Source organism: Ictidomys tridecemlineatus, chromosome 7, assembly GCF_052094955.1.
Source record: "Ictidomys tridecemlineatus isolate mIctTri1 chromosome 7, mIctTri1.hap1, whole genome shotgun sequence".
Taxonomy (NCBI): Eukaryota; Metazoa; Chordata; class Mammalia; order Rodentia; family Sciuridae; genus Ictidomys; species Ictidomys tridecemlineatus.
The window spans coordinates 186,342,760-186,366,848 of NC_135483.1; the positions used below are offsets into that span (position 1 = coordinate 186,342,760).

Consider the following 24,089-nt stretch of genomic DNA (forward strand, 5'->3'; position numbering starts at 1 on the left):
CCAGTACCAAAACAAACAAAACCCTCCTCATTTTTGAAAAATGAAATATGACTTTAATTATGCAAACCAAATGGCTATCTTCATACACAAAAATCCGCACATTCATATCATCTCTTAGTCTAGTAGCTTTGACCTTGGTCCTGTTAATGAGGGAGTGTTGGATAGCCAGGTGACACTGACTTAATAATACTTCAACTACTCTAGAGGAATGTAATGTCCAAGGAGATGTTTTCTCCCAGTGGACCTGCTGGAATCATTGGGGACTTGGCAGACACAGGTCAGGGACACTGCACCTTGCTTTTGTCCCCACCTGCGCTGAACTTGTGACGTCTTCTGACTCTGCAGGAACCTTCCCTCTGCATGATACCCTCCAAGATGACCAGCGCTCACCCAGAGGAGGATGCTCTGGACACCTTTCTGCAGTACATTGAGGATATGGGGATGAAGGCATACGACGGCCTGGTGATTCAGAATGCCTCTGACATTGCCCGAGAGAACGATCGCTTGAGAAATGAAACCAACCTGGCCTACCTGAAGGAGAAGAATGAGAAACGCCGCAGACAGGAAGAAGCCATAAAGCGGTAAATATAATAAGCATGACCTGGGCTTTGCACACCAGGGAGCCTGTGAGTGCTGCTCAGGCTGTGACGTTATCACCTGGTCAAGAAGGGGCTCTCAGAGTTGGCTGGACTCGATGAGAGGAGGTGGCAGTGGCACCTCCACCGTCCAGGCTGCTGACAGGGTTCTTCCCTTAGCTACAAGTTTCTTGCATGTGTGTGGTGCTTGTGGAGGTTCAGAAAGGCTTGGAAAGAATTCAGCTTCCTCCAAATTAAGGATCAACAACCTCTGGGGAAGAGCACAAGAGAACACACCGCCCCTCTAATGGCTAAAGTTTGATGTAAAACCCCACCTTAAGGGCCTTTGTTCATAGCACTTACCTTAATATAAGGATCATCTTCTCCCAAAAATATGACCAAATAACATCAATAATTAGCCTTTGATGGCCTCTGGAAGAGGCAGAATCCTCAGTGTGTGCTCTCAGATGAATTTAACGGCTCTTCCATCTCTTGTTTGGTACCAACTATCCCAGGTTAGTTCAAATGAATTATATTTCTGGTGCAAAACCTAAGAGCTCCAAGCTAATGAGCCTGGCATTGCAGCCTTTCAAATCCCAGAGGCTTGGGAGGCTGAGACAAAGCCAACCTCTGCATCTTAGCAAGGCCCCAAGCAACTAAGAAAGGCCCTGTCTCAAAATAAGGACTGGGGATGTGACTCAGTGGTTAAGTGCCCCTGGGTTCCATCCCTTGAAACAAACAAACAAACAAACAAAATTGAGGTTAAGTGTCCTGGGGCACAGGCACCAAAAGAAGGAATAAGTTTTGGTTTTTCAAGAGAATGTTAGTGTTTTAAGGATATATTTGCCCATGGTACATGTACACACCTGTTGTGTTTGATGGAGACCTGCTTCTTCAGTGAATCTATCTGCTAAATGTAAAAATCTAACATAGGAAATAATTTCATCAGTTAGCGGGTAACTGAAAATAAGCTATTTTGGTATTTCATGCTAGATTTTTTCCTCTAATTTGGTATTAATATTTTGTATAGTCTGGGTGAATATTATGACATAAAATATTATTTTAAGATAAGTTATTTATGCTTATAGGGAACTAAGCTAAGAGTAAGATTGTGTCACTCCAATATTTTGTGAAAATTAATTTTATATGAGAGAGAGTTTGGAAAAAACACTAGAAAGAAGTGTTGTGGAAGACTGTTTTGAAAGAGTATATTCTTGTGGACTATTAAAATGGGAATGTATTCTATTACTAGGTCTAAAAATATTTGCACAATTATGTAGTTGATAAACATTTTCACAATGCACATGTTAATCTTTAAAATGAATTCACTTGTTGTTGGGGACTGTGTTGGTTTATATTTCTATCATTTCTCACACTTAAATGCCCTTAAGAATCCCCTCCCCAGTCAGACTATTTCTGATGGGCTTCTGTAGGTGAGCATTTTACTTTGGTTTCAAATTTGAGTTTTTCAAAATTCTAAACAGAAATAATGGCCAACATGATTTCTAAGTAACTTCAGCTCTACAATCTGGAGTTTCCTAATTTTGGTGTTAAAACTCAACAACTACTTCTTTTTATAAGCATATAAAAGAAATTATTTGCTGAATCGTTCTATTAGAATTTTCAGGGCACACATGGGTTCCATAATACTATATTTATCCATACTAACATCTCCTGTTTCATTAATAATATTCAGCATATTTCTATCTAAAGATCTATAGACACTAATAACAGAAATGGCTGATTTTTAGATGGCTTACTGTCAGGTGTTCTAAGGCGCATAACCAACAGTGCAGAGGAAGTTTAAAGTCCAAGACACACAAAGCAAGAATTTGTATAAATGGAGACATGGCGAAACCCTGTCACTACATAGGTGAGGTCTGGAAAACCCAGTTATGTGAACTTTGAGTTGGTCTCTACTGGATTAATAAGCAATACTTTCCAGAATTATAACAGAAAGCATGAAAATAAAGACAGCTCAGGACACACATTGAATTGAAAAGCAGCCAAATGATCTGAGCACATTTACTTCCCCATCACCCCACCTCCTAAACAGAAACTGATTGAACTACTCTCAGTTTGAGAATAGAGGGGGAAGACAGAAAAAAAAATGGGAAGGAAATCATCCCTCATGTTATGTGCTAATTGGTGAGAGCTTATGGCGGTTTGGGTCAGGATGCTAACATTAGAGTTGGTATAAAATGATCAAAACACAAGCAACATCTGAATTATTTGATTGATGAATGTAGGAGTTGGTAGAGGAAGCAATTAAAGATTCGTTCTCTTGTTTTCTATTTTATTTTTGATTTTGCTTAGACTGGACAATAATGTTTTCACCTAATGAAATGGCAAAGACTTAACGATGAGCAAGTTTAGGGTCAATTATTGGGGAGCTCCTGCTCACCTTGTTGGAGCATATTTGTGAAGGTCAATTGTGTGAAGCCTTTTAAGGACTCAAGTGGAGATTCTGAACAGATAGTTGGAGAAAGAATCTTGGGGTTTTGGTAGAAATCAAAGCCAGAGGTATAAAGGTGACAGCCTTATTCTATAGGTTTAGCACCCAGGAGCCTGGAGGAGAGAAGTAGTACTTAGGTTTAGACAGAGGTGATGAAAGAACCCAGAACTCATTCTTGGGGCATCTAATTGCTCATTTAATGGGACCAGCAGAAGTATCTAGTGGAAGTGCAGTTACAGTTAGTGAGAGGGCAGAAGAACCACAAAAGGGAAAGACACCTCCAAGAGGAGTAAAATATGATTGGAGAAGAGGGATTTTGTGGATAGATCAAATACACGGAAGCCTGGAAAGTCACTGTTGCCTTTTACTGATTTGGTGTTAATAAGAAGAGTGTTTTGGGAGGACAAAGCCCACTGGAATTATGTTCATAAGAAAAATAAGAAGAGAATTGAAGCAAAATATAGAGAACTATTTTGAGGACTTTCAAAGTCAAAAACTGCAAAACAATTATAGTAGTTGCGTGGCCAGTGTGATTTATGGTTTTGTTTTGTTTTAATTTTGTTTCAGTAGGAAGCAAGAAAACTATATGTTGGTATAAATGAAACCATGGAAAGGGAAACGTTGGTGACTTAGGGAAGAAGATTTACTGTGAGCATGTCTTTGAGTAGTTGGGAAGCACAGACTGCTCCGTGGTAAAAGAAAAGGTGCTCTAGCTTATGGATGAATGAATGAGTGATGAGTGAATGACAGGCTAAAAGCTAACCCTAGAAAGGCTTCTACCTGGTTCTCTAAGGCCATAGCACGAACTTAAATCAGGAGCCAAACTTTAGAAGAGAAATGTGTTGGAAAACCAGGACATCTGAGAATAAGTAGTGGAAAAAGAGGCAGAAGGGCCAAATTACTGAACAGTGCTGTTTTCCTGCCTTCCCAAAGCTTCGTTCAGCTAAAGCTGCAGAATGAAAGTAGAAGTAGGAGCCTGAGGCTAAGGACAAGCTCTGGTTGGAAAACAGTGTGCTGGGAAGATAACCCAAGGTTGCAAGCCTGTTTTGTGCCCGGGTGGATAAGGCAATCCACGGTGATTACCCACAGCAGTGAGCCTCACTCCCTGGGAACTACCCACACTCACCCCTCACCTCAAAGGCAATCACAGGGTAAGATTGGATGTTAATGGTAGAAATAACAGGCAGACATACAGGAGACAGTCCTGAGTGAGGTCAGTCGTAGCCCAAAGGACGGTCCATTAGTGTCCTTGTAATTGTTACATGTGCCAGGAATGGAAAGATGCAGTACAGTTGTAGATGCTTTCTACAACTCTTTCTGCTCTCTCTCATTTGCCCTACCCCACATCCTTTTCTGGAATTTTTGTTGAAAGTACAAATATCTCAGAATGCTATTAGAGCCTTTCCAAAATTTTTGATGCTTTTCTGATTTCCTTTGTCCTCCCCTGCCTCACCACCCCAAAAGCAAAATCATGCACAGCATGAGGGCGTAGATGTCTCTGGATAGCATTGGGGGAGACAGCTACCCAGAGAAAAGAGAAAGAAGTCCTATAAGCTATGGTTGGGTGGTAAGAGGAGCGGGGCTTAAAGACCTCTGCACTGCCTAGGGAGAGGGTGTCTCATCAGGTGATGCAGTCTCAGCATTTATAGTAATGTACAAATTCAGTTTTATTTTATTCACAAGGCAACCAGTGTCCTGAGATTTTGACAATTTGAAAGCAATAATAATCTTTTTTTGTCCCCTTAGCTTACATTTCAGATGACTTAACTTTTCTAATAAGAAATGTATTTTTAATTCTTTGAGAGAGTCCAAAGCCTTACATAGGTGTTCAGGGGTTCCAGAAATGGTAACAGATGCAGAGTACTCTCAGCCAAATCTAACACATATTGTCATATATTTTCCCATGCAGTTTATGTCAAGTAAAGAAAATTCAACATGGCATTAATGAACACAGTCTAATTAATTAAACTTATTTAATGTCTCTCCTGAATGCCTTTTAAAATAAATACTATGATTTAATATATAGGCTATAAATGCCAAAATTCTAAGGAGGAAGGATGTTTGACCTTGAAAAGGCATTGATGATAATTCTCTGTGAAATATGCCAGTTGCAATTTCAGAAATGTGCAGACTGCCAAGGATTGCTTAAAAAATGGAAATAGGATTTCATATGATTGACCTTCTGGATCACATATGTGCTGAAATGCCTTTTGTGCTGAAGCTGGGAAGCTTAAAACACTGAGCTCTTAGAAAGAGAATATCCTCGTCGCTTTCTCAACAATCTAAGTCACTTAGACTTTCTAAGCCCAATTCCTTATTTTTAAACTAACTTGAGCCCCTTGTCACTTTTAACTTTCTTATACCTTCACTTCCATTTCTCACATGGGATTTTACTGAAAAAGCTGGTTCGGTAAAAAAATACTAAATAAATAAAAAGTGATGCTGTTAGTGTTCTTCTTAACAGCTCCAAATAACATTTGGTGTGAAAGAAAGACTTAAGAGGGTGAAAAATTAATGGAGAATTTAAAAAATTCTTTCTGCGGTTCATCTTTTTTGCTTTTAAAATCCTAATGGTTTTGTGCAGGCACTGTTAAATGAAATTAATTTTTCATTAAAAAAAACTATAAGAAAAAAAGCATGCAAAACCCATAGCTTCCAACAAAGTTCACTCTAGATGGATTACAAAATCCTATTTGTCACATGAGTAGGGGAAAAGTAAGAAACAGGCTTGAGAGTGTATTGAATCATTGACTTGGCTCAGAGACCAGCCAATAGGAAGGGAACTGACCAGTGAGAACAGAGCCTGGCTGTATTCTGTAAGAATGACGTTCATGTACCTGTTAGGTCCCCTGGACTTTCACTATGAGCAATCCTGTGTTCAGACCATTGGGTCAGGATATTCAAAAGATGATCCTACACACCCAAAGTATGATTAGCGTTTAGGATCCCCTTCAAATATATTTTCTTTCTGAATTCTGGAACTAGCCCCTGCACCATCTCATTTTGTTATTGGTCATAGTATTTTGGAAACAAGGAAATATCCCTGAAACTAAAATTTGTTCCCAGAACATATATTTCTGACAATAATTTTATTATAGGAAAGGGGCTGGATGTTTTTTTTTCCCCCTGATAATGCAAATGCTACATTAGTGAAATTTCCCCAAACATTGCGAGTCTGGAAGACAGCTCTAGACTTTAGCAAAGTGGTTTTGACACAAAGGACTACTTAGGCTGATTAGCAACATTTCTATTCCCTGTGGATGCCCTCAAGGGATCTATCTGAGGTTATATTTCCTCTTTAAAAGTGACAGTCAGAAATGGAATTAGATTACTTACAGCTTCTTTTAAAAACACACACACAATTTCCTATTAGTAGGTATATTTGAAAGTTATTTATATTTGAGGGTTTCAGGGTTCTGTTTTGCAGAGAGAATCAAAAGACACTGATGTTCATCCTTTGGGTCATTAGAAAAAATAAAAATATTTGCCTTTATTTCATTAACTCATTGCTTCCCCAAAAGTAAATGGTTGTGACAAAGTAGTGAATTGGTTATTATTTTAAATGATTTCTTTACCCAAACACATAATTACACTAAGAGCTCCTGGAGAAATATTAGCTGTAACATAAATCTTTAGATTTCTATGGTTTCTGGAATCATACCATGATTGGTGGCAGAAGACTGTGGAAGTAGGGAACATTTATTGAAGTGCAGTTTAGTGAATGATGTGCTCATTGGGTGCAGCTCAAATCGCTACTTTGTTCACAAATAGCTAATCTCATTGGATTTGTTTTCCTTGGGGATTTTTAGAAAAAATGAAGCATCCTATATGTATATGAAAACAGTTGTTGAAGCATCATTGCACAGGTGGTTGAAGACAGTTAAATGAACAAAGGTTCAGAAACACAGTGCTCAAATGTTAGGAATACTGGACAGCCAGACTTAGAGTATGGTGGGGAAGTGCTCTGCAGCTGGCCCCAGGTCCTCTGCTTCTCCAAGCACAGGAAAAAGCCCTTAGCCACACCATCCACAAGTAAACTCAAAGCTGCAGCTCCTCAGGGTCTAGCTGCACGCAATGATTCCACTGATCTGATCTGATGTGAGTTTCTGACCTAATTTTGCTGTAGGACTTAGTGCTCAGGCAGAGAAAACAAGGTTAATGTGTTGATAAGGGGCGAGATTAAACAGCAGACAGTATCTTAATAACCCTCTCTAATTTTGGCTTCCTCGTGTGTTTGTGATTAATTCAAATCACTTTTCTATTAATCATTTCAGAGGGCCACAAGCTGCTTTGCTTGTTTTTATGTTAAAATTGTGCATCCGGATTGTCTTTGTCAATGCTAAACAGTATATTCATGCGTGGGAGTAATTTTGATCATAGTACCAAATGCATGGGAGGTTCTTATTCATAGAATCATATGATTAGAAGAGAAAATTCAAAAACTTGCTTTATCCATCCCTCACTGATTCCTCTTTTTTTTTTTGAGGCAGAAATCATATTTGCAAAACTGATTCTTAATAACTTAATTTATATATTTTTGCGTGCTGGTGATGAAAGTGAATAATTTTGTTGAACGTGTATCTAAGGACACTTCCATGCAAATGTGGAGTCTCTCTTGCTGGCCTCGTGTTTTCAGTAGAGGTCACTAACTGCCCTAAAATCATTAATCTGAATTTCAGAACTCATCAACTTACAATTTACCTTATGCTTATGTTTGTAATGGTGGTGATCCTTGACTTCTCATTCAGTCACCTGCCAGGACAGATTAGAGACAGCATGGGTGGGGGGGCTTTAAGCCTCCTCTCCAGGTAAGCCTCCTCCACACTCTTCTCCCATACGTTTTCTAGAGCTCTTTGTATTGCTGGTTGTTTAAACTTTAATTATAGCCTGGACCTTACACTTACTTTACGATCTAAGAAGTACAGTGCCTGTTCAACATATCAAATAAATAGACAGATGTTGGCAAGAGGAGGGGCTTTTCAGAATACTGCTGCATATGACCCAGTCAGCACAAGAACGAAACTCTGTGAAAAGCGAACCTTCCACATACCCAGTCCTGTGACAACTGAGTGATTTAGAGGAAACCCTTTGGACACTTCAAGGTAATCTTTCTCTTAGAACGACTGTTAAATATTTAGAGATGGTTTATGTTCTCTGTTCTAGGGCTATTTCTTTTGTTGGTTAGGGTATTGAAGGATATTCTCAATGCTTTAATTTTGATGGCTTCTTAAAAATATTTTTAAAGAACAGATAATAATAAAAAGGAACCATTGTAGATCAAGGCTATGAGTCAAGGGGTATTTCTTTTTGTGACTAGAAATGCGGTGTCTCTGGGAGAACAGGTTTAATGTAACTATTGAAACGGCTAAAGCGGAGGCTGAACATGCTAATAAAATCGCTCCAAGCCTTCTGTCCAACTGTGAGGTAGCCTGAAGAAAATGTCTCCATTATAAATGTATGGGTTGCCTTGAAATTAATTTAATCATGAGTTGATAGAAGGCAAATCAACCCCCCCCAAAGATGAATCTCTGCTTGAAAGACCTGCCTCCAGTTAAAAGCTATTCTCAGTAATGCTCATATTTGCAATAAATAACAGAATATTCATGTCCATGCTAGAATATGAATATAACTAGCTTGCCGGGAAGCAGACGGAAAAATAAAAAAAGATCACTTTTTTTTTTTTTTAAAGAAAAGCACTTTGAATAAGATGTACAAGGAAGACTTTTTTAAAAAAGCAAAAAAAGGCCAGCATTTAAAATCCATTATTTTAATTAGTAAATTGCATTTTAGTCTTTGATTTGGAGCTAAGTATACCACTTAGCATATTCTGATGTTTGAATAAGAAATGAAGTGATTCAGCATTGAATGAAAAACATCACCAAGGAGACTTTTAATTTTCTTTCAGGTTGATGTTTATATGTGTTGTATAGCTATTCCATTTTTATCTGGAGTTTTATTAAGTATTTATTGAGCATTTATCATATGTGAGGCATTGTTCAAAGTGTTCAAGGTTAAAACAGTGACCAAACAATAAAAAATGCTTGCCCACACGAGATTCACAATGTTGTGATGGTGACAGGGGGCAGAAACAGGGGAAAACAGACAAACATCAAGTAAATACAAAATTAGAATGTGATAAATTGGGGATCAGGGTCATAAAGGAGTACAACTTGAATGATTTTGCTTAGGGAAAGGCTCACAGAGGATGTCACATTTGAGTGAAGACCTGAAATATGTAAGGGAAGAAGCCAAGCAGCTGTCTGGGGCAATGGGCTTCCAGGAAGAAGGACTGACAAGAGAAGAGGTCATGGTCCTGGGTAGAAGCATTGCTGGCATGTTGAAGGAAAGTCAAGGACATCACTATGGCTGGAACAGAACAGAGCAGGTGAAATAGAACGAGGTGGATGTTCACTCAGGACAGAGGCAACGCCCATTGGTCTGGGCACAGAGGTTACTGATGGAAATTTGATTTTAACTCAGGGTGGAACTGGATGAGATGAATCCAAGGAGGATCATTCTGGCTGCTTTAGGCAGCAGCAAGGAAAGAAGGAGGCACAGCAGTTTGGAGCCTCAAAAACAACTGGGCTGAGGGAAAACCCAGGCTAGGACCTGAGTGACATAAATGCTGGATGTAGTGGGAATGGAGATACATTTTAAAAGGTAGAATTTGCAGAATTTGGTGGCAGATTGAACAAAGGGTGTGAGAGTCACATTAAAGGAAGCTATTTCCACAAACTGAGAGGGGGAAGACAGCAGAAGAAGTAGGTTTTGGGAAAGATTTTACACATATTAATTTTGAGATGTTTCTTAAGTATCTAATGATTGAAAATAGCTGTTCAAATTTTCTGGTTCATTTTTGACAATCTGGAGATATAAAATCAAAAATTTTAATAGAAATTTGAAATACTCTTATAAAACTCTAAAAGTCATATACATAATTCTGTTTGAGGAGAGACTTTTATTACAATAAGAAAAATGAATATGAAATGTACCCTCTTAAGCAATTTTTAAATGTGCACTACAGTATTATTAACTATACATACTGTGTGGTACAGTAAATCTCTGAAACTTTTCATAGTGGGCAGATGAAACTATATATCCATTGAATAGCAAATGGAGGGTAAGCGTCTGGATTAACCAGAGCAAATGAACAATTGCCTGCAGGTCTCTGTTTTGTGTAGTTAGTGGAGTCAGAGATCATGATTCTAAGAGCTATATGATCCACACACTCGGGGGCTTTACAATTCAGGGCAGAGCTCACAGTCCTCCTGTAATTCAAGAAGCCAGATAGAAGACAGACATAAGCCTACACAATGCCTGACATTTTCAAAAAGGAAAATTCTGTGAAACGGATAGATTCAGCTATTATTAGCATTGGTCATGTTGACTTAGGGCTTTTTGGCAACGATGGAGACATAAATAATTAGTTTGCCAATTGATGCTCTCAGGACATTTTTTTCAGTTGGAAGGTATTTTGATAGACCTGTTGTAAAACTTAAATTTGGAATCTTGGGTGTGGATGGAAGGCAACAGAGTTTAGGAGAGAGGAGATTCCAGTGTCCAAGTTCAAGATGGAGTTGGTTTCTTTACTTGCTAGCTTTAGTGATATCCATTAAAATTTCTTGATTCTTAAATTTTTACTGTTTTTGTTGTTGCTGTTGTTGTTGTTGTTGTTGGAAGAAACAATGTTCATTTTGTTCAGTTTTTAAAAGAAGCAATGGCTACAACATAATCTTTGGAAAAACTACTGGAGAAGTGGACATACAGCTATTTTGACTTGATAACTGCCATGATTTTAGCATTATTATTATTATTACTCTTACTGCTTTTCTGTCATTATTGTCTTCATTTTCATCAAAAATGTGGCTACATTAATAATGACATGTGGCAGCATGTTTGCAAGGGTTCTGCTCCACCTACAGTAAAAACAGTATGGAAAGGGATTGATGGCTTTGAGCATTTGCAAATGATACAGGTACCCATTCCGCAAATATGATTTACTTTTTACTTTATCATTTTTTTTCACCTTATTATAAACATGTTTTGTTCTTTTTTTTCTAAAATAGTTAAAATGACAGAAGGAAACTTTTGGCATATGCATAGATTCTAAAATGATGCAATAAATTGTGGCTGTATATCTTAATTATTAAACCAGCTTCCAAAAGTAGGAAAGCTGTTTTTTGCACATAGTAGGTTTTTAAACATTTGTTAGTGGAGATTGTTTTGAGCTCATTCAGTGCACTAATGATGGCTTTTCAAGGGAACAGTTAAGCTGGTATATCATGTGGTATTTACAATGAAATTTGCAAATAAATTTCTAAATGTTGTAAGGGAATTACCTTGAAAGTTTTCCATCTTGGCACATGAACTATTAACTTTTCACTTTATGGAAATACATCTTTCTTTGAAATTGCTATACCATTTAGACTATAACTAAAGAGTGATATAAATAATGAATTCCAGTGATAGAACCATTGTATCTTCAGGAGCTAAAATCTCAAACAATTTTTTTCTTGGTGCTTAGTAGTTTGATTTCCCTTCGGGAGAGCAAAGCATTTTCAGAGTCACACTATAAATGCTGTTGCACGTTGCCCTTCATCTTGATTTGAGGATGCAGTGGAGGCTGGACCCATGGTGGTCTGCACTGCCCCATGTCTGGAGATAAAGGCCTACCTGCTTCTAACTCCTTGGTGCAGTCACTGTGACTCAGACATGTCCAGCTCTTTATAAAAAGAAACCACACATGGATGGAGAAGCTTGAGGTTTTAGGAATTTTCCTGGAGGAATGCTTAACTTCCTAGGATGCACATTGTCAGATTTCACATATAATTTTTAAAAATTTGTTTGAGCACCTGTTTATAAAACACAATTACAGTAGTACTTGTTTTGGAGATAAATGACAAAACAAGATGGGCAATCACTTGTCAAGCAAGTTGTTTTCTAGGTCATTATGAAGAGAACATTTTTCTTCCCTTGCAGCTGGTATTTTATCTTATTTAGGGGAGCAATGACATTTTGTGATTTACAAATATAATGAACAGTAATGGAGAAATTTTTTTAAAAAGATAATGGGGAAATATCTATAGGGATTAGAGCATGTGAAGATGCTTCTCTCAGAAGAAGGAGGATGACAGCCCTTTTATCCTCCCCCATTCCAGGTTTGAAATCCTACAGTAAGGGATATTTGTTCAGGGTGAGACCAGAATCTGAAATAATTCATCCTTATGTTTCCTTTAAGGTGTTTGAGGAAAAGATCATAATCAGTGTGAGTTGCTCTCTCCTGTCTAGAAGCCTCTGGATGATGAAGCAGAGCTAAGAGATGTGCAGTTCATGACTTTTCTGTTGATCCTGAATCCTATTCAAAGTTCCCAAACCCCAGCAGATCCCAACTTCCCCTATATCAATAAAAAGAATGTATTTTGTTTAGAAGAGAATGCCATGATGCATAAAAACATTCATTCCCAGAGATTAGTTTTTTTTCAAATGTCAAATATTGTTATTAGATCGTCTCTTCTTTTTTATGTAATTTTACTTTTTTTCTTCTTAATAACTTGGTAGGATTTTAATTCATTTTTTCAGCTTCCTTTATAATCTGTTTCAATTCCAATCCTTATTTTTAATTTGTTTGTTCTGTTTAGCATGCCCATAGTTACTTAAAAAGCCTAGGTATATCAGATAAAAACAAAGCAGGGGAACACATTTTCAAAACAGGGTACACTGTTCAACAGATTAAATGGGATAAAGAGAAATGGGGGAGGGGGAGAGAAAATGACTGCCCAGTAAAAGCCTTTTTAGCAAATCATACTGAATCTCATTAATAAAGAATACGTCCACTAAAGCCGTACAATCAATCAGCCATGTGCATTAGTGATGTCTAGTCCAATTCAGGTAGATAAATTGTTCTTTAAGTGTCAGTCGGCTGCCACTCAAATCACAATACAAATAATACATGCCATGCTGAATTTCCCAATTCATGACAAATTTTCTTTTCACCGAGTTAGACTGAACTAAACAGGTGTAGAAGAGTGATATCTGTTTGAGTGAACACTGCCAACATCAGAAAAGAAAAAAACAAGGATAGATAACTGGAGAGACAAGCAACAGACAAAAGCTGTGAATCAATTTACCAAAAAGTAACTGGCAGAGGGTAATCCAACCAAACACCCTTGCCAAAAGTGTCAATTAAAAATTAAAATTACAGGTATGGTGGCACATGCCTGTAATCACAGTGGCATGTGAAACTGAGGCTGGAGGATAGCAAATTCAATGCCAGCCTCGGCACCTTAGCCAGGCCATGAGCAACTTAGCGAGACTCTGTCTCAAAATAAAAAAATAAAAAGGGCTAGGAATGTGACTCAGTGGTTGAGCATCCCTGGGTTCAATCCCTTGTACCTAAAACACAACAAAATAAAACAGAAATAAACCAGAAAAGCATACTTGGTACAGAGTCCAAAACCTCAGATAAGAGCATTACTGTAATGTATGTTAATGTAGCATTACTGTAGGTATCTATCATATGGAAACGCTGAGACACAAGAAGGAAATAAAAGATAACAGGGAAAAAGTCACCATACACTTCCAGGAATATTTTAATTACAGAGACTTAGTGTGTTTTCTAACCATGCACAATTTCATTGACTAATGGGTAGCATGACGAATTTCGTTCCAATAGATAGCTCCAGAAGCTCTCGTTATAAACAGGTACTTTGAAAGACCCAATATAATATGGCTTTGTGTGGCCCTGGTTGGAATTGATACCACATGATTTTTCTAAGGAAGTCAATCTGTTTCACATATGACCTGAAAATAAAAGCACCTGCTTTTGAACCTACAGTGGAAAGGAAAATATTCTGTCACTTCTCACAAGACTAAAAGTCTCCAAGGAGAAATTGTGTATGTAAGAGAGCATTTTGAAATGAGGTGGAGGCACTGAGCCTGTGCAGCTGCAGAGCTGCATTACAGTGGAAGAAGGAGAGATTAGGGTGGTATTGGGTTTTAGGAAGGAATGCTTCTTGTGGATTTGTCATTAATGCAGTGACCCTATCTTTCAAGTCTTTTCATTTCAATGTGACTTAGAATTCTAAAAAGAAGTCAGCTTAAAGGTATCAGCACAATCCCTTGTATAAGTTGCCTTTAGCAAAAGAATCTCTATCTTTAATTTAACACAATTGGCAATCTTGGTTGGAGACAGAATGTGATTTAGTTAACATGAAAAGAGAATGACCTCTGTCCCCCAGAGTTGAATGAGAAGTTCAATTCCAGCTTGACAGTATGTATGAACTATTGTAACAACAATAACCGGAGAACAAACAAAAATGGCCTTGGGCAATATGGGAGGGATGGACAAATCCTCAGACAGAAGCCTGATGCTCTCCTGGACAAGTGTAGGCATATTTATTTCTTAATGTTGAGCTGCAATAATGCATGCCCATGAAGTTACCTAAGGTACACAGATAAAACCTGGTTTAAGGATCAGGCTCATAATGATCCACCTGATACAATAAAACTATCTCTATGTGCAACTAGCAGCTCTTGTTAGTTGCTGATGTAAAATATTCCGGTAGACAAGAAATAGTGTGAGGTAGATACATTCCACTAGTTTCAACTCTTAGAGAGGTCAATTTAGTTCATATAAGTCTCATTCTTGTACTGAATTAATCATGAAGATATTATCACTAGTGAAAAAATATGTCCTTTCTATAAAATTCCTATGATGAAGAAGACTTGGAGATATTTTATTCCTCATGTGTCTAACACAGTCCTCAGGTTACTTAAGTAAATGCAATGAATGCATTTAAGATCAGTCCAGATACTCAAAGTCAACATTTCATTTCATTTTGTTTATATTCTTGTCTGAACTTTAGGGGAAAATACAGTGTCCATTACCCCTTTGAAATTCTCTGGTTTTTTAAATTATATATTTTTTGATAGTAAAGTGTATTTTGATATATTATGAATACATGGAGTATAACTTATTCTAATTAGGATCTCATTCTTGTGGTTGTACATAATATGGAGTTACACTAGTCAAGTATTCATATATGAACATAGAAAAGTTATGTCAGATTCTTTCTACTGTCTTTCCTATTCCCATGCCCCTACCTTCCCTTCATTCCTTTGTTTAATCCAATGAACATCTATTCTTTCCTTCCTATCCCCCTTATTTGTTGGTTAGCATCCACATATCAGAGAACATTTGACCTTTGGTTTTGGGGAATTGGCTTATTTCACTTAGCTTGAGAGTCTCTGGTTCTATCCATGTATTGGCAAGTGCCATAATTTCATTCCTTTTTTATGGTTAAGTAAGATTCCAATGTGTATTTATACAAAATTTTCTTTACCCATTCATCCATTGAAGGATACCGAGGTTAATGCCATAGCTTAGCTATTGTGAATTGAGCTGTTATAAGCATTGATATTGTTGCATCTCTATAGTATGCTGATTTTAAGTCCTTTGAGTATATACTGAGAAATGGGATAACTGGGTAAAATGATGGTTTCATTACCCCTTTTAAATTTATTAAGATATATTGAAAATACTGAACTAATAAAATGCTATTTTGTATTAGAAATGCTATTAGGGCAATGAACTAATTAATATGAAATTTTTTATCAAATTGTTTTTCTTCAGTATATCAAATTAATCAAATATCCATTTGTACATTTTCTCTAAATATTTTTCATCCTTGATTTGTATTACTCAGATCCTAATTGTCATCTCAATACAAAGCAAATATCCATATCAATAATACACCTTACCTCTTTAGGTACTGTAGCAAAAATCTTCCACTTACCCTGGTTTCAAAACTAAAATAGGCATTTTAAAACTTTTGAATATTGGTTTTTAAGACCTGAAGTCCAAGAGCTATGCTCTACCATTATCTGTCAAATCCGTTCTTTTAAATATCTACAATAAAAAAGGCATAAATGCATCAGCAGGCAGTGCAATTACCAATATTTACCCATCTAGACTTCAAAAAACTACAAGACTCAAATTCTAATTTTCTTTCTTTTTTTGTCAACCTATTTTAATCTATTTCCTTCTGCCACCCTTATTGCCTTAGTCCTCATAAAACCAAAGCACTAAGAGGAAATAAATTTGATACAAAGAGAAAACTAAAAAGAGATAGAAGTGATAAAGGACATTTTATCCAGTTCACTTCAGAGCCAGAACTTTCCCCCTCCTTATCTAGTCTCTGAAAATTTATACATTGTAAATGATTCTGTAGATTCACTATGAATAAAAAGCCTTGCAATTTTGTGAATTAAAAATGAATGAGTCTATATCTATTGTAGTAAAAGTTATATGTCCACACTGACATACCTTAATTATTATAGAAACACTGCTTATCTAGAAGCCACATATTTGGTAACATCAACTATAGAAATTGCTTGTTGAAGTGAGAGAGTATTCATAAAAAGGAGACAGAAACATTTTAGGTGGTGAGTTCAAGTCTATGGAGAGATCATGTATTCTCCCACTGTGGAGTCAGTGAGGCCCACATCCAACAGAGATCTCCAACACAAAGAAACTCAAAACAAGGAAATAGGTGTGTTCATACACAAGGTACCATCATCACCGGACACTTTTTGCTCAAACTATTCAGTTGGCATTCCAGATGTTTTACTTATATTTTAGTTTTTGTGAGTACGAGGGTGGTGTGTGTGTGTGTGTGTGTGTGTGTGTGTGTGTGTGTGTGTGTGTGTATGTGTGTGTGTTTGATCCATTAATGTTTGATGGATTATTCACAGAGCATTTCTCACCAGGAATTCATCCAACAAGTAAGGGCACTTCGGTTATTAAATTGAGATCTCATGTTAGAGGCCATTAAGCAAATTATTTAGTGCATTTTGCATTAGAAGGTTGGGCCCAAGCACAGTATTTTATAACTGGTTAATTTCATGCTACAATTAAATTCTTGACACACACACTTGGAGTGGGAAACTATGGGAAAGGTAAAATTAAAGAGGACTTTCTACTTGAAAAAGAAATTTTCTAAGAGGTCTACATTGCACATTTAAAAGACATCTTTTTTTTTTGTCCTAGGATATAAAGTAGCTGTTGTTAGAGAATGATCAAAACAGAAATAAATGCTTTTATTTTTATTTGCTTTTGGATTTTATAGAACCAGCAGGAGATTTATTTTATAATAGATACCAGCAGTCACCTTAATGAGGACAATTTCAAAGGCAAATTTTTATTTCAAATAATGAAAATGTACTAATTTGATATATGTGTTACATACATTTTTAATTTTCAATTTGATGACCAGACTGTGAGAAGGTGAAATACTGTGTGTGTGAGTGTGTGTGTGTGTGTGTGTGTGTGTGTGTGTGTGTGTGAAACGGTGGGGGGGGGAGAATATGGAAGTATAAGCTCAAACTTAAATTCATTAGGGTTTCAATCATCCAGACAAAGAAAGATAAGGAGTTATTGTGTAAGAAATAAATTCTTAATAATTAAAATCAAATGATAATTATAATAGTCTCTGGGGAATTAGTTACACTGATTTTTTTTTTTAATTGTGCTTGTTTGGTATCTTCATGGTGTAGCAGTGTGAAGTATAGAGCCAGACTTCCTTCCAAGCAAAATTTTAGTCCTAACTCCTGGTTGGAATTATGGACAAATTACTTAGACTTTCTGGGCTACAGTTTTTTTTTTTTTCTGTGATAAAACAGTACTTATAGATTAGAATATCTATAAAACAACAACAACAAAACGGTACCAGTTACAATGGAGGGCTTAATAGAGAATTGAGAGTAAATGCTAAGTGAACTGAGACATCAACCACTCAATCCCACACTTCCAGGGCGGCCCAGGAATTCGCTCAGTCCTCCATAGCTGGGTTAATGGACACTCAGGAAAATATAGTTGAATGATTCAGTGCATGATTGGTTAGTATCATTAGATCTTGTTCAGGGATGAACAGGAAGCTTGTAAGGTGGTGAAAATCTGAACAAATGCTCATTCAACACTCACCCTTTGAAAAGAACTTCTTTGACACAACCAGTGCTATAATTCTCAAAATTACAAACTATTCTTTTGGCTTGAAATTTGTGGCAAATAAAAAAGACAACATATTATATAGACCTATTACAATAATTCATTCTTTGTTTTGCTGTGAGTGATTTTCTTAAACCCAATCTTGATAAAAAGTTAAAGCGTTCCATTGTTTTAAGAGTATACTGAAGTGCCACAAAGACTGTGAAGTGAAACCGGGAGTTTCCTGGTATTACTGTCTTAAATGAGCCCATTTAGTTTAGATTTTTGTTGGATATAGAAATCAGGTGGGCAACCCAATCTGGAATCTTTGAATAAAAGAAATGAAAAGTTTAGGAATTTTCTAAAGACTTTGAACAGTAAAGCTTTCTCTCCTATGAGTCCCTACTCACAACTCAAAATAGATAGATAAATGTTAGGGAATATCTAAATTGGTTACATATTTAATGTTGCCAGATCATCCCCATTCAGTATTTAATACTTGGAAAATGTCCACAAAAAAAATGGTCATTTTTAAAGTTGATAATGAGATACAAGTAATATTACTCTAGTCAGCTGTATAATTTTAAGCAAATTCATTGATCCTCAGGTTATTTCAAGTTTCCTCAATTAGAAAAATTATAATTATAAAGCCCATATTGCCAGATGGCACTGAGGACCCAATGGAGTGTCATTACAGTCCACTATTGCTGGAGAGGTCACTGCTTTCCAGCCACAGAGGATGTGTGGTTCCCTTACAAGGTCGATCTTTTCTCGCACCTGTGACCTTTATGCTATTCATCATCTGCACCTTGGACAGGTCCCTATGACTCTCTTCAATCTCAGCTCAAGTAGCATTTCTCTGAGACTTTCTGCCATTCTCATAGGCATTATTGTTTATTTTTTATTAACTCCTATAGCACTCCCTGCATAACATTCAACTTTTAGTGCATCCTCTGCAATGTCTTGCTTTCTGTATGTAAATCTAAACCGAGTCAAATAATGATAAGACCCTGGCCAAGAATCCATTCAAACACATGGGAGTCTGGTGACCTGGAATATTTGTAAAGTGATTCAGATCTTTGCTGGAGTTTCACACAGAGGAGCTTTTCTTTCACAAAATCAAGGCGATGACACCCCTGTCAGTCTGCACATAGGCAACTCAGGCTCTTCTCTCTCTACTTCCTTTTCTGGTTAAGCTTTTTATTGTGTAGATCAAAGTAACTTTTCTTTCAATTTGGGGAGTCTGATATGAATGCCAGATAGGTTGACTCTTCCTCCTTCCATCTTTGTGAAGTTCTTGAACTTTGCACAAGAAAACAAGTTCCTGGGCTGACTTAGCAACAAAGCAATCCTCTTCCTTCAGAAGGAAAGAAGGAAATAAGCTTAAAATAATTGTGATTTAAAATGTTCACTGTTGTTGCAGTCACCCTTGATTTTCTTCACTGCCAGCCTGAGTCCTTCGTCGATATAGAAATCAAGGTGGAGTCTTGGGAGATGATTTAAACAGTTCTGAATGTCACTAGTAGCTCAGTTTTTTAAGAGTCTCCTCCCTTTATCTATGTTTCCTTACTCAGGGAGCCTCTAGTTCCTGGGACAGCAAATGTTTTCAACAGTGTATTGTAGGATTTGCATTCCAAGGTTTTTGCTGTCACTTCCCAACTCTGCTCTTGTAGTATGAAATCACCCACAAAGGAACCTTAAATGAATAAGTACAGTAGTATTCTAATAAAAGATTACTTGAAAAAAAAATGGTTGCAAGCTGGATTTGGTTGGCCGGAGGGTCATAGTTTTGCAACACCTGCTAATCTCTCTACTGGTTTTGGTCAAACTGTTGTCAAATTGTTTTCACCATACAGGCCAATTCTTCAGAAAAAAATCTCATTGTATTCTGCCTTCCTCAAAGATGTGAAGCTTGAGCAAGCATTGTTAGAGTAGACTTCAGAGTGACTGCTGAATTGTCTTGTTGGATTATTGATCCAGATGCACAAAGAGCACATGGGGGGAGTTTTTCAAATTATAGGACAGGTACTTTTCAAGAATTTGTGTAATGGAAAAAAGAAATGTGTAAGTAGTCATGAAGACTACAGTAGCGACTGACTTTGACTTAGTGCTTAGCATATACCATATCCTGTAATTTCCTTACATATTATGTCTATTTAGTCCAAATTATATTCCCATGAGACAGATTGTATCGTTTTCTAATTAAAGTTAAGTCTTGAAGACTTCAAGATGTTTGTCAAGATCACCTAATTAGTCACTTAGCTGCAGAGTGAGGCTAGAGCTCAGACAGACTGCACATCAAAGAATAGTTTTTTTTAATCAAATGTATGGAAGATGATATGTCATGAGCTTTGTAATGTTTTGAACAACCAATAAAAAAAAGAATAGTTTTTTTGAAAAAGAAAAGAGAATAAGATAGTGAAGACGAATGCATTATTTTAGGGATGAGATTTAGGAATAAGCCATGGCTCACCCATCAGTTGCTGCTACTTGAGTCAAATAAGGCAGATCACAGGAGCAACCCTAACAGGATTCCAAATTAACAGTCTAAATACTAAACTTGTCTTTACATAGTAACACTATGGAGAGCCAAAGTGAATTTCTGAACTTTTAAAAAGGGAATAAATGTTACAAAACTGAAAGTTTGGTCTTTGGGCAGCTTTAAGTCAAATCCATAATATTATCTTCAGATTTCTAAGCAATTTAGCATAGCTGGAATTTTGTAAATTTCTATGAAATTCTATATGCCTATATAATGAGGAACAAAGAATTCTTTTCTTTTTAAATCAATAATATCCTGGTAGCGGAAAGTCCCACTGCAATATATACCTCAACATAGCAAAATGGGAAACAATGAATTTGTGATTCATATATTTTGAATAGTATACTAATAATCCATTGACTATGTTAAGATAAACTATTTTGAAAAAAAGATAATATTTGGATGTAGCAAATTTGCTTACAGAACCCAAGGGGAACTCATGCACAAGTGCTGAATATTTAGGCAAAACTCCATAAAGCTTCCTCTTAATTTTCTTTTAGAATGAATTTGAATTCTGGTGCATCAATCATGATAGTGAAGCATATCAGAAAAAAATCAGTGGCACATTATCTACTTGCCATGGCAACCCCGACATCACATGGTACACACACTGATCTAGAGCCAAAGACTTCACAGGCCCTTACACACACACACACACACACACACACACACTCCTCCAGGTCATATGACTTTGCTGACTTTCGTCAGCAGCATTTTCCAGGGAAATGTGTTAACCTAAACTGATAAACTCTAGTTTATTCTGATTCTTACAATTCTGTGCTGTCTTTAGATCTGTTCAATCATGTTTTCTTTCTCTCTTTCTCTTTCTTTTTCTCCCTCATCTCCCTTCCTCTTTCCTTTATCTTGGAGAATAAAACAGTTAAAGTTTTATTTGCTTCATAAGATTTTCTCAGAATAATTCTTTCTGGTAACATATCTACCACCAGAAGAAAAAAAAAAAGGCATTTTGAAATGTTCAGGACTTTATTAACTAGCTATTTGTGTCTTAGAATCTATACCACATGAAGCCCTTAAAAAGACAGAAAAATCAGCAATGTCCATAGCCTAAGTCATTGGAATTTGCACAAGTTGCTTAGATTCAACTGTGTAAGGGATTAATATTTGCTTAGCCCTTATTTTAATAGCACGAAAACCATTTATTAAGTAAAAAGCACTTTATTCATCCATCAGCTATTCACTCTGCTAGTTGGTCCCTCAAGAACCCTCTGTCATGGTAGATGGTACCTTCAACTTCTATTGTACACTGACAGTGTGCCTGCTGCTGCACAAAGTAAGCTGCATACAGTAACTCAGGTTCCATGACATCAATAATTGTTACTATAGCCACTTCCACTCTATAGGTAAGAAAACTGAGGCACAGGATCTCAATTAAGACCCTAACCGTGATGCTGATTCTTTAATTCAAACCCCAAAGATAAATACAAATATGAATAGGAAAACAACAAACAAACAAATCCCACAAATTTAAAACTCTCTCATGCATGTGAATGTTATCTCTTAAAAATGGTGGTTCTGTGTTTTTCAGAAGTTATTTCAAATGCCAGCCTAGCATTGTAATCCACTTGGATTAAACACATCACAGTTACATGATCGCCATATGCTGCTGCCATAGAGGAATCATACCTCATCAACAAATGGTAGATTCCTGGCATTCTTTCAGACTTTCTGTTTACATATTGGTTTAATTAACAAAATTTAATTTTTTAGTTTCTTGCGGGGACTCTGATTCTCTGGTTTAGCTTCAAGAACATAAAGGCAGCAGATTATACAAACAGGTAACTCCCCAGATCCTATGTAAGGTAATTAATGATTTTTGTGATTCTTGCTAAAGCTTTGAACTTCAAGGGAGTCCATTTTCAATTTCCAGTGTCAGTCAATCAGACTCTAATTCTGTTTACCAAGTAATCACATTTATGTGCAAATGTTTTTAGTTAACAGCCATCCAGTAATTGTCTGCCTCTAAAATCTCTCTCTCTCTCTCTCTCTCTCTCTCTCTCTCTCTCTCACACACACACACACACACACACACACACACACACACACATTTTCCCTTTCTCTTTCTTTTAAATGAGGTTGTTTGTTTGTAACCATTTTGGAAATGATCCAGAACAAAAATGTCATTAGTGCATTCTGGGAATTTATGTTCAAATGCATTTATTCAATAAGAAGTCCACTTATAAGGCAAAATATGTTGCATCTACAAAAAAAAAAAGCCAACCTGAAATATTGAGGATCTAAAAATAGGAAGAGTTGACTAAAAGTTCTATCAATGAGCAAAGTAATCAGATTTACATGAAATTTGAGACAACAATAAATAATATTTCTATGATAAATACTATGTGTTTGTGAGTGGCCATATAATTTATCTGATGATAGGTTTTAAAGCTCTTGACTGCAGAAGCTTATCAGTGATTTTGTATATACATTTGACTGTGCTTTGCATGCATGTTCAGATTCATTTAATAGAATAAGCAATTTAATTAAATTATAAACACATTATAAATTATAAAATGTAAATAAAATTATAAACACATACACACACAGGTGTGGATGTATGTATTATCTTGAGAGCTGGAATCATATTTGATTCACTTCTATACATTCCAAAAGACCACTTAATGTGACAGTTCATTTATTTCAAAGGCAAAATAACCTTGACTGAAGTAAGGTATGACTCATTCCCTCCTATTCCATCTATGATAGTTCAAACATTAACAGTCCAGAGCTGATAGGGCTTCTTTACCAGGTTTTGCCTCCAGACTCCCTTATGATTTTGTTTATCTTCTCCCTGCAGATTCCCTCTTCTGATCTCATATGGTACTCCATGCATCTCTTCCCACCATATCTGCATTTTAGCCATCAGGAAGGGAGAGTCAGTCTCCTTTATTCTAGAGCATGACCCCAAACTGTATTTTCTTTTCACTCAAATCACGAGTGCAAGGGAAATTGGAAAATGTTTTTAGCTGTGCAAGAAAATGAATATTGATTGAGCATCTAAAGTCTCTGCTTGAGCCATTGTTAAGAGTAGAAAATATATGCATGGTGCTGAGGGCCTTATAACCACCTCAAGGTCTAGAAGAATATCTTAGGTTGGGAAAAAAATTTATTTGTTGCAAAGCAAGAAAAAAAAAGCACTATAAATATAATGAAACAAATATCTGATAAATATCTATGAAGAGTAATTATGTCAACTTCATTAATTAATTCTATTTACTTTTAAATCCATTTCTTTTGAAAACAATGTTTATACTGAACTTTTTTTGCCAAAATCTAAGAACATGAACATTTTCTGACAAAGTATAGTCAACCATAAGTTAAAAAGCCATATTATATTGGGTCTTTCAAAGTACCTGTTTATAACGAGAGCTTCTGGAGCTATCTATTGGAACGAAATTCGTCATGCTACCCATTAGTCAATGAAATTGTGCATGGTTAGAAAACACACTAAGTCTCTGTAATTAAAATATTCCTGGAAGTGTATGGTGACTTTTTCCCTGTTATCTTTTATTTCCT

The 24,089-nt window shown here is 36.5% G+C and overlaps 1 protein-coding gene across 4 annotated transcripts in view; it reads left to right on the forward strand.

The window, feature by feature from the left end:
- The window catches only part of Nyap2 (neuronal tyrosine-phosphorylated phosphoinositide-3-kinase adaptor 2), a 246,969-nt gene that overhangs the window by 9,403 nt on the left and 213,477 nt on the right, over positions 1 to 24,089 (forward strand). For 3 of the 4 annotated variants that reach the window (XM_021727144.3, XM_021727145.3, XM_078018105.1), the window contains one exon: positions 346 to 581. In XM_021727144.3, the coding sequence (XP_021582819.1) occupies positions 361 to 581 (221 nt within the window). In that variant the 5' untranslated portion in view covers positions 346 to 360. Of the gene's footprint in view, positions 1 to 345; positions 582 to 7,806; positions 8,133 to 24,089 lie in introns of those variants that run through there. The other variant, XM_021727147.3, reaches the window with a different exon arrangement.